The sequence below is a fragment of the Vanessa tameamea genome, chromosome 13 (assembly GCF_037043105.1).
Source record: "Vanessa tameamea isolate UH-Manoa-2023 chromosome 13, ilVanTame1 primary haplotype, whole genome shotgun sequence".
NCBI classification, from domain to species: Eukaryota; Metazoa; Arthropoda; class Insecta; order Lepidoptera; family Nymphalidae; genus Vanessa; species Vanessa tameamea.
The window spans coordinates 8351376-8363673 of NC_087321.1; the positions used below are offsets into that span (position 1 = coordinate 8351376).

At 32.1% G+C, this 12298-nt stretch overlaps 2 protein-coding genes across 2 annotated transcripts in view; both read right to left on the reverse strand.

Annotated features, from left to right (window-relative positions):
• LOC113403308 (cysteine-rich with EGF-like domain protein 2) overlaps positions 1–12298 on the reverse strand; it is a 175510-nt gene that overhangs the window by 11836 nt on the left and 151376 nt on the right. The gene's annotated exons all lie outside the window — the stretch shown is intronic.
• On the reverse strand, positions 885–12224 carry LOC113403390 (probable RNA-binding protein 19). Its single transcript, XM_026643929.2, has 15 exons — positions 12003–12224; positions 11564–11926; positions 10486–10728; positions 10098–10211; positions 9294–9474; positions 8895–8986; positions 8182–8287; positions 7255–7446; positions 6176–6337; positions 5631–5734; positions 5048–5551; positions 2786–2988; positions 1771–1887; positions 1348–1456; positions 885–1116 (listed from the first exon to the last, which is right to left on the reverse strand). The coding sequence occupies exons 1-15, from the start codon at positions 12036–12038 to the stop codon at positions 910–912; spliced, it is 2733 nt and encodes a 910-aa protein (XP_026499714.2). The 5' UTR covers positions 12039–12224; the 3' UTR covers positions 885–909.

Here is a 12298-nt window from a genome sequence, read left to right on the forward strand (position 1 = left end):
AAGAGCTTTTTTAATTATAATAGTCAGTTAATGGAAGTATGTAATTAAAATTGCATGAAACTTATTTATTTAGAGTACTTGACTTTGTAACAATAATCTACTTGAAGCAATAACACTGAATTTAAAATTTAGGACATCATAGATCTAAATAAAAAATAATTGTATGTTGAATAGTATGCCATAACTAATTATATATAGGCATTAATCTACTGGGCCTTTACTAAATCAATGTTAAAATTAGAATTATATATCTTTTGGACATTATTTGTAAACACATTTTTTAAAATTTGTTATTTATGCTTATTCTTCACTTAACTCTTTTAATCAATCTTGAATGTTAGATTTAAAATGAATTAATAACTCAAACATAACTACATATTATATACAAGCAACTAGCCACAAGAAATTATTATAAAAAAGTATATTAAGTGCTTATATAAAGTAAGCATAAATATGGATGATTCTGATTTTATTATTTATAGTATAATTGTTAAATGTATGTATTATGAATTTATGTATGTATTTTTAAAATGTATTAAACATTTATTTATTTTACCTGTTTCCCAATTGTTCTTCTGGCCCCATTTTGTCTGCAAGAGATCATTATCTCTTCTTTAGCAAAACAGCCACCCATTGTACAACCAATTATCGGCATTTGGTATTGTGCTTTATTTTAATTTTGTTAATTGAAGAATTTAATAAATAATTATCACACGACCAAGTTGATCATAACAATACTTGAATTCTTATTTTTCTTCAAAGTTTTCAATCTTAATATTTATAATTTGTTTAAGTTGAAATATTAATGTAACACCAGTTTAATTTTATATTTACAAAGGATCTAAAAGTATGGGTGTCAAAATTCAAATAAGATTAAATTAAGATAATAAAATTAATTATATTTAACAATTATTTATCATCAGTTTCAACGAATGTTTCAACATCAACTGCTCCTTTTCTTGACTTTTTGCCTCCGGGAACCCTCGCGTTAAACGCTTCTGCCGTCCTTTTTCTTAACAAGCCAACATCTTCTGTCTCGTCGCTTTGATCAGCCCACTCCAACACTAAGCGTCTTCCGTAAAGATGAGTTGATTGGCAGAGAGCTTCAAATGCAGACTAAAAAAAATTGTTTCATATTTAAAAGCTTAATAAAATTGTTCACAAACACAACTTTATCTCATTTTAAATCAAATAAACTCAAAAAGCCGGCTGATGTTTCGTACAATCATAACACCCTATCCTTTAGTATTACTTTGTTGTTTTATGTTGGTCTTTTAATTTATAACTAGACTGTTTTTATCTAGATTAAATTGTTTATGTTAATTGCAAATGCCCGACATTTATTACCTTTGCATCCGTTTTAGAATAGTAGTCGACAAAAGCGAATCCTCTATGTTGGTCAGATCCAACCGTTAGCTTTTTAGGCAGTCGCAATGTTTTAATTTCTCCAAATGCTCTGAAAGATAAATATAATAAAATTTAAAAAATATAATTAATGTAGTGCATGTTTTATTTCTTGTGTAAATTTTGACCTACAATTAAGATAACAAAAACTATGTTAAGTTAATAATTATATCAGTAAAATAAAAATATTTATTCTTGATCTGTACAAGATATGATTCTTTTAACGGAATTGATAAATTATAATGATAAAATCTTTTGAGTTAAACCGCAAGGTTATCCAATAATACTTTTTAATGTTATCAATACATTTATTTACATTATCAAGATATGATTATTCGTATAGTCTAATGAATTAACTATGATTACCTGAATATTTCATGTAATTCATTTCTGTTAGCTTGGAATGGCACGTTCCTAACGAGAATTTTTGTGCCATTTTGTACTGTGTCCTTAACACTTTTCTTAGATGACTTCACTTCCGTGCTGAAACAAGGAACATTAAAAAAACCGGCCTCTAATGAAATAATTATTTTGTTGTTTGTCGCTGACAAAAATCGTGTATAATGAGAGAATAATATAAGTCACAAGTACCAAAAGAAAATTTAATATTGCCTGCCTTGTCAGTCTAGTAATTGGCTTATAAGGCTGCTGATCCCGATTTCCTGGGCCGAACCCAGGGTTGAGCCCTAAAACTTATTGACTTTTTTCTGCTAAGATCGAAGTTTGGTAGGATTACGCTCCCATGGATTGGATGCCAAAGGTCCTGTGCCTCAATACTTTTCGGTCATGTTTGAGTGCTTTATGAATGTTAGGAAACATAAAATATACCGATAACTTCTCTGTATCACAGTGGCCATACTGGCAATGGCAGTATGGCCACTGTGAGCGACATAGAATGTATAATGTCGCATTAATTGTTTTTAATAGAAACTTATTATGATTGCGATTATTTTATGATTGTGTGACAATTTGAAAATAAATTGATTATGTCGAAACGCTGTCTCATTTGGCACTAAATCCACGTCCGCTCAAACTATGTTGACGACCACCGCGGTCGAGTAGTGTGTACACCGGTTTTCATGGGTACGCCACTACGAGGTCCCGGGTTCGATTCCCGGCCGAGTCGATGTAGCAAAAGTTTATTAGTTTTCTATGTCTTGGGTCTGGGTGTTTGTGATTTTCCATAACCCAGGTGCTTTAGCTACTTACATTAGGATCAGAGTAATATATGTGATGTCCAATATTTATTATTATTATTATTGTATGTCGTCTTACGACTACTTTAATTTTTAATCAAATATCCTATATGTATATAATTCAATAAAAAATTTTCATCATTCTTTGAAAGGTAAAAACTAATAAATAACTTTACTATACTTACGTATTCCCTCTCTCGGATCGTTTCAGTTCCAAAGTTTTACCGTCAAGAGTTGAGCTTTGTAGTTCTTTCAAAGCTTTATTTGTATGTTCTTTTTTCATATATTGAATAAATCCGTAACCCATGGATAAGAATTGTCCGGGATTTTTTGGGTCTTTCTTCTTGGCTATTGTCGTACCGTGAATTTTTCCGCAGCATGAGAAATGCTATAAAAAAAGTAATGTATTATATCGAATTAATTTACTGGTGGTGTTAATAAGTGAATGGAGAAATGTTTTAAAACTGCATATGATAGACACTTCCTGGTAATCTAAAATTAATACATTTTTATGGTATTTTAGCTTGGAACGATTTATTTAATACCAATAAGTTGCCATACTCAAAATATAAAGGCCTTCGTTACTCTTTATCAGAAGTTTGTTATTAGATATTCAATGTATTTTTAATTTCTAAATAAATACGAATTTTCCAGAGGTGGCCCCAGAAGACCGATTTTAAGCGATTATTTTAAGTTTATCTTATGCTCAGCGTTGAAAAAAATCACCGTGAGGAAAGCTGGGTGGTAGAGTAAGCTCCAAACCTTCTCCTTAAAAGGGACAGGACGCCTTTGCCAAGCAGTGAAATAATAACAGGCCGACACAAATATTAGATCTGAAATATCTCTTCTTTGTTTAAGAATTCCAAATTCAAATTTATAAATTCATTTAGCTGGTACATTTGAGTTTTGAAAACAGTCATTCATTTGATTTTTTGCTCATTATTTTTTTCTTCGGCATCGCTTATACAGTGGAAAACATGAAATATCGGTATATTTACGAGTACGAGTTCTACCGTAGCACCAGTGCTGCAGAAACAGCTCGAAGGATTAATGATGTGTACGGCGCTGGTGTTGCAAAAGATAGCGCGGTACGTTTTTGGTTTAAAAATTTTCGTTCTGGAAATTTCGACCTTCAGAACCAATCCCGTGTACGGCCGGAGACCAAAGTGGAAAATGAAGAAATAAAGGCTATTGTGGAAGCGGATGATCACAAAGCACTTCAGAGATAGCTGCAGACTTCGGGGTAAGTGATAAAACTGTATAAATCCACTTGAAGCAAATCGGGATAGTAAAAAAACTTAAACGATAGGTACTGATTTTGATTAAATGATGAATTGAGTGAATCGAACTTGCAAACACGCGTCGAATGCTGTGTTATTTTGTTCAACCAACACAATAATGAAAGTATTTTAAATCGAATCATTATTTGTGATGAAAAGTGGATACTGTACGATAATCGGAAGCGCTCGTCACAATGGCTGAACCCTAGACACCTAGCCAAATCCTGCCCCAAACGAAAATTGACTAGCTTTTTAAAATCTAGCCAAACGATTACGGGAGATATCTATTGTCAGCAACTGCAAACCATGAAGGAAGAACTAGCTGCTAAACAACCGAGATTGGTCAATCGCTCTGCCACTGCTGCTTCACGACAACGCAAGACCACACGCTGCACAACAAACAACCACTAAGTGAGATGATCTACAATGGAATGTCTGCGACATCCACCAAGATCCCCGGACCTTGCTCCAACAGATTATATTTTTTCCGGAATTTAGCTAATTTCTTACAAGGAATAAAATCAACTCCGATGCGGCAGTCCAAGCCGCCTTCAAAAAGTTTATTATTCTCGCCCCCATGTTTTTTTAGTAAAGGGATCAATGAACTACTTATGAGATGGCAAAAGTGCATACATAACAACGGTGCATACTTTGATTAATTAAATATATTTTCCAAAAAAAAAAAACTTTATTTTCCTCCCGTATAAAACGCCAATTTCATATTTAAAGATCCTAATATTGATTACTTTACTTTATGTAATAGCCTATAAATGCCCACAGACAGGAATAGGCATCCGCGCGCCTGCTAAGGAAAGCAATTATTATACCAAGTGCGGGATAAAATAAACTCTTAATTCACATGTATGAGATAAAATTGTCACATGTGTGAATACACATGCAGCTCCTTCACGAAGGTTACCTTCACTGTCGAGCAGGAGGTAAATATATGAACGTCTTCTATTTCGGCATTCAATGCTCTAAAAATATTTCTACTTTTCACAAATAAATAACAAAATTTTATGCAGAATTATCATAGTTATTACTAACTAAAGCATATTTTAAAGAAGGTATGCAAAGTTTTGATTTTTATTTTGTAGAATATAGATAGAGAGATCTCTGAGCGTTAAATTATCATATAAAAAAGAATATTAAATTAGTAATACTGACCGCTTTTAAATTCTCTTCTGTGGTTTTGAAATTAAGATTTTTCACAAAAAGCGTCGTATCGTTCTCGGGTATTTCATCTTCGATGTTATTTTCTTCGATAGTATTTTCTTTAACGTTCTCTTGTTTCACGCTTTCTTCTTTTTCTTCTGACGTTACCTTTTCGTTTCCGTCAACTCTACTGCTACTCTTCCCTCGTACCATTTCGCTGTCGGCGACTTTTTCACTAATTTCTTTTGATTTTTCAGCATTTTTAACAAATATATTTTCTGGTGCCCATTCCAAATAAAGCGGGGCTGACTTGAACTGAGAGTATGCTAACTTAGTAAAAGCCTTTTTAGCTTCAAATGGTTCTATAAAATCTACAAGAGCGGTGATACCGTGGTTAGGCATTACAAAGCGTGACAATTGACCATGTTTCACGAATAACGATTTAATTTCTTCTCTGTCGGTTCCCGCCGGTAGATTTTTCACTAATATACATGTTTTTGATCTTTTATTCGCGGCCTGAAAGACGTATTTAATTATTTAAAGAAAATGCAAAATTAATAAAACACGGAGACATGCGAAATTTGTAAGATCTCACTCTGTTAAAGGCGTCCAAATAAACACCATTGGATTCTAAGAACGCCCTAGTTTCGGCAACCAGTTGTGTCTCTCCTAGAGCGAGACGAACAGCCGCACTTGTATCTAAAATTATTAAAGAACATGTGAGAAAACACAACGACTCATTTGACTGATGGTAGAAAAAAATTTGGAGATCGCTATTACAAGATTAATTTAGTTCCATTTGTAAAAGCTATAAATTTGCACCTCATAAGCTTCATTATAAGAATGTAACTCCTAAAATGTCGATAATATTATTTAGCTTGTGAGTAATAACAATACAAACTAGAAAAAATAATTATTATTTAATATGATTTTATATTTTTTCTAGATTGATTAAAAGTATACCCAAAAAAACTGTTACGCGTTTTTATCACATACATGGAAGGCAATATATTGAATTATTATCGCGACCGTAACAGTATAAATTCTTTATTTTTAAGTTAAGTATGACCTCCAAAGTGAAGTCGGAACAAGGTTACTTTAATTATAGTGAAGGCATTAGGCAGAATCGTTCACACTCACTTTTATTGCTATCGCTTAGCAACACTTCTTTAGTGGTATTGTAGTTGGCGGCGACCACGTCTGCGACGGCGTTGGCTCCCAGGAACAGCACGTTCCAGTTATGCGACGACTTTGCTTGCTGTTTCAATTTTCTTGCCTTCTTCTCTTTAAACGACAGCCCTTCTGCAAATTATCAATTATTTTAATTACAATTAATTGAATTTCAATATTTAATTATAATAAAGAAACAAATTTAATTTATTTCTAATCATTTTCATCAATTTTATCCTTAAATTAAATTTATAATAATATAAAAATACGTATAAATTTCCATAATATACCGTGACTACAAATCGTACAATAAATGTTTGACGTCATAATGTTAATGTTCTAATGGTTATACGAACGAGGTTAAATAAGGCACACTAAACATCTCTAACCGCTGCACATTTAACATTGGGGCGTTGTTGAGCTCATTACTATTATCGGTACTAACAAAGTTTGAAAAAATATTATAATCCTAAAAATGATAATATAGCTTAACTAAAGCTAAAGTAGATAGAGTATACGGTATAATTAAAAAATAAAACGAGCGCAAGAGATCAACGGATTTACGTGCTGTTTATAATATTACCAAGTGGCTTGACATTGTAAAGGAAATTCAATTTCATAGTTTTGATTTATTCCACATAATTGCTTGCTGGTTACAATATCGAGGTAGAGATTTTTATATATTATGTATATGATGAATCAATTCGAAGTAAGATTTAAATTCATAAAATATATGTCACGCGGGAAACCCCGTCTTTAAGAAAAACACGTGTCCGGAAATGATTATTTCAATTATTTTAATGATTGAAAACTTGATTATTAAATTAATAATATTAATTGAATTCTGAGATGTTTAATTACTCTGAAATATTTTTACCGTCATAAATAGGTGTTATATTGAGTGAATAGTTCCCCCACCCAATTTTGTTATAAAAGGCCGAGCGTAACGTCAGCAATGCTGACGTCATGACGTTCGTGATATATAATCTGTGAACGTATGTCTACATTCTTTATATTAAAAGAATTTGTCTAGGTCTGATGGAACTCACCATCGTCCTCTTCATCGATTAGTTTTTCGGCTTTGGCCGGTAACAAATGTAGCATTCTTCCACAGAACGCCGTACCATCCAGCTCCGTGTATGCCTTTACAGCATGCTCAGGCATCACGAACGTGACCGTGGCGAAACCTTTGGGTTGACGTAGCACTGGATCTATAGGCATATTGACTTCGGTGAGTGGACCTGAAAAATAAATTAAAGGTTTATTTTTTATGAAATAGGTAGATGAACTGGCAAATAGACCACCTTATGATAAGTGGTCACCACCGCCCATAGAAATAGGCGCAAAAAAATTTTAATCATTCCTTGCATGTCCAATGCGCCCCCAACCTCAATCATCAAGTTATTATGTCCATTGTGCCTGTAGTTACGCTGGATCACTCGCTCTTCCAACCGGAACATAACAATACAAAATATTGCTGCTTGGCGGTAGAATATATGAGTGGGTAGTACCTACGAGCCGAGCCGAGATGGCCCAGTGGTTAGAACGCGTGCATCTTAACCGATGATTTCGGGTTCAAACCCAGGCAGGCACCACTGAATTTACATGTGCTTAATTTGTTTATAATTCATCTCGTGCTCGGCGGTGAAGGAAAACATCGTGAGGTAACCTTCATGTGTCTAATTTCAACGAAATTCTGCCACATGTGTATTCCACCAACCCGCATTGGAGCAGCGTGGTGGAATATGCTCCATACCTTCTCCTCAACGGGAGAGGAGGCCTTAGCCCAGCAGTGGGAAATTTACAGGCTGATTATGTTTTATGTTATGTAGTACCTACGCAAACGGGCTTGCAAAAAGCCCTACCAGCAAGATAATTGGTCCAGAACATGTTTTTGCATTATTGTAATGGTATAGTGACATATTTTAAATTTTTTTCTCTGTGATAAAATAAGTAAGTTTACATTAAATACTAACCATATTTTTCAAATAAATTTGTTACTTCTTGTTCGGATACAACATACGGTAAATTCCTCACAAAAATGCTACCACTCTCGCCAATAGTTTCTTCATTGCCGTCTTTCTAGTATAAACAAATAAAAGAACTAATTAATAACTGTGGAGCACTTGATGAACAGCAACTACATTCATTTGCCCGTCAATTTTGGATTTTCATTTGTTGTTACAGCAAGATCCAAGCTGGGCTTGTGAATAGTAGACGTGGATCTTACCCGTGGATGATACTGAATGATACTTATTGTAATTATTTTAGTGGTCAAACAGTTGAATATTATTGCAGGTCGAAAACTGGTACATTCAGTTTTCATACTATTTAATAAAAATGCTAATATCTAGCTGTTTATAAGATGGTCATATTTAGGCATATATTATTGAAGATTTTCAAAATTTATATGGACACAATTTCGCATTTTTACCCAGGTCCAAACTAGCACTAGTTGACGTGTGCTAGCCACTGACCCAACTCAGCTCTTGTGCATTCGACTATTTGTATCATGATCAATTAACGAATCAATATTTATCATTCAATTGCTTCTTTAATTTTTAAAATGTTCTATAACATATTTTTATTTATGTATGACTTAAATACTTCTTTCTTAAACAGGAAAGTAAACAAAGATACAATTTATTTATTTGCAAATTATACCACAACTAAAAATGTTTATATATACCTCACGTTTTTCCTTTATGTTCTTTTGTTCCTCTTCCTCTGCGGCTTGCTTAGCTTTATCTTCATATTTATAAACATGTAGACGATGCTTACCTTAAATAATAGTATACATTTCTTGGTTAACTTGAACAGGTACAGTGGTTAAATGTTTAAAAAAATGTAATGGACTTTTCATGATTGCATAATGCAATTGTTTACATTATGATTAACAAATACAAGAGTTAGATGAGAAAGTGAGCTGCCAGAAAGAGAAGACATTAATACATTTTATCTATGACATAATAATTATGTTTATGATTATGAATATGAGTTTCATTTCATTATGGTGAATTCAAACTTAACCGAAATACTTGGTGGTTTCTATAAAATTCTGTAGCATATAATATTAAAATCATCATACCTATAAAAAGTTTATCTTTATTAAGTGCTTTGTTAAATTCCTTTTCAGTCCTAAAGCCCACATAACAGAACCCAGCCACTTTCCTTCCTTTACCTAAAGGAAATCTTATCGAGTATGGCACTAGAGGCTTGAATAGTTCTTTGATATCTTTTTTTTTACACTTGAATGGTAAGCCTGTAACCTATAACAGAAAAAAAATTGATAAGATGTTGACGGTGACCTATAAATAATACCATCTGTTTCTAGTGTGTGATCTGGAAAAGAGCAATCTTTTAAATTAACTCATTTTGTATGTGATCAAAGATTCAAATGGTATAAATAAATGAGTTTGAATTATTAGCACATTAAAAGTAGCTTATATATAAATAAACTAATTTAATTGAGTTCATTAAGTGTTGCAGTACAATTAAATTATTGCTTTGCTACTTTAATACTTTGCTGAGCATAAAATAAATTTTAATTTGAAATAAGTGGGTAGGATCTTCAGACTGCACTTTGATTGGTCAGACCAAAAGGTACAGTATTTTTCGCCTGATTGATGCACACAGACAATAAAAATCATTATACCCTTATATAAATGAGTGAATGGCCAAATCCAAAACTATGGGGAATACCAAAATATACTCAAAAGAGTCTCAAATCTGATTTTGATTAAAATTTGTCATTTTTTTTTTAAATCAAAGTATGAGTAAAGTTTTATACATTGACATGACCATGAATGCCCAGTTAAAAAGATCACTTGATAACAAAAATATTGATTTTTTGTTGTAAACTATTTTTTGTTAGTTATCTTGTTAAACTTACTTTAACATGCAACAAAGGTCTATTTCTAATTTTTTTAGGCTTTTCTTCTTCTTCTTGTTTAGATTCTTTTATTTCTGTGTAACCATCAACTTTTTTCATTAGTACTTTCATATACTAAAACAAAAATTAGATATATATTATTCTTTATAACAAAAAAATTGTAACCTCAACTTAAAGAATTTATATTTGCTTGTGTTATGTATTTTTGTTTTTGGAATATATAATGAGGGTGTTGTTCATATGTATGTGTTTTGTATTAGGTGTGATATTTCCTTAGAAAAGTTAGTAATTTCATTTTGTTCTAATAAATAGAAATATTATTAACATACTGTTACTATAAAGACGTATCTCATATAAAGATTGTTTTTTTGTAAAGACCTCTAATCACCTCTAAATCACTTATATGTGTGTCTGCAATTTTTTTTTTATTAATGGTTATATTTCCTTTTTTGTCAGTTTCTTCAGTCTCTGCTTCTTTAACCGTTTTGTCACATTTCTCAGGGCTTTCATCTTCAACTCCACTATCTTCTTCCTCACTCCTGTTAGTTTCCTCTAATGCATCTTTTATCCAAGCAGTTTTCTCATTAACATGAGCTTCTATAAACTCTGTGAACAGTGGATCTCCTTTGTGCTAGTAAAAAGTACACATAGAAAGATTATTAACATAACATAACATAATCAGCCTGTAAATTTCCCACTGCTGGGCTAAGGCCTCCTCTCCCGTTGAGGAGAAGGTATGGAGCATATTCCACAACGCTGCTCCAATGCGGGTTGGTGGAATACACATGTGGCAGAATTTCGTTGAAATTAGACACATGCAGGTTTCCTCATGATGTTTTCCTTCACCGCCGAGCATGAGATGAATTATAAACACAAATTAAGCACATGAAAATTCAGTGGTGCCTGCCTGGGCTTGAACCCGAAATCATCAGTTAAGATGCACGCATTCTAACCACTGGGCCATCTCGGCTCTTAAAAAAATAAAAATAATTAAAGATTATTAAAATATCATATTATTCTAAATAGGGTATTGCAAATGTAAATTAACTGAGTAAAAGATTTTGAGATATTGGACATTATAAAAAGATAAATATATACATAGCAAAGAATTTTCTCAAGGTATTTACTACTATTATATTCAACTGAATGTATTTGTGGTTTTTATCATTGCAATGAAAAAAAAACCCTTCATTAGATAGGATCACAATCCTATTTAGTTATTGAATACTCAATATATAATTTATGAATATGATTAAAATTTAAATATTTGTAATAAATGAGCAATATAGACATATCTTCAAAATACCAGTCTACCATATATTAGTATAATAATTACTATTGTTATGCAGTTGCATAGAAGATTTCATAGATTCCAGGAGCAAATTTCAATTGCAGTTCTACCTAAACAGTTAAACTTATTGTTTTGAATTTGAGTATAATATGTTATATGAAAACAATAATAATACCAATTTTAGAAGTTCTTTAATTTTGTTTTTGTTTTTTTCTGCTTTTGATATTTTATCCTTCTTGGGCTTCACATCTGGAATATCACTTTTGTGAAGTTTCTTATATGCTGTGCTGTCAGTTGCATATTTGCTCCATGCCCTCGGCTTTTTCTCATCGCCTAAATTTGCACAATCTTCAACATTTATCTTCATGCTGTTTACAAATGTACCATTGAAATGTTCTTTTGCCGCTGCAGCTTGTTCTTCTGTCCGGTATCCCACAAAGCCAAAGTTCCTGAATTTGCCATCTTTAGTATATTTTAACTGCACATCAGTTACTTCCCCCTTTTCACCGAATATGTCTCGTAGCTTTTCTACAGTAACCTTGGATAAAATTATTATAATAACGATTATTATTTCACCAGACAGTTTAAATTTTCGTAATAGCAAGTTTATATACCTTGTTTGGTAAGTTCTTAACAATAAGTCGAGACATTTTATAAAGCTTGAAGTTATCTATATAAATAACAAATAGTTTTAAATACTTTCGAATATTTAAATTATCTTAAAACGTGTATTATTATCAATACCATAGAAAAACTAAACTAATTTGTATTGTAATAGAACAAGATTAACCTATTTGAAAATATATCGATAATCAAAACAATAACACGTGAATGATTTGACAAATATGACATTGAAACTTGAAAGAATGACAGCATTTGAAGTTGACATAAAAGCAGGGCTATTTATATA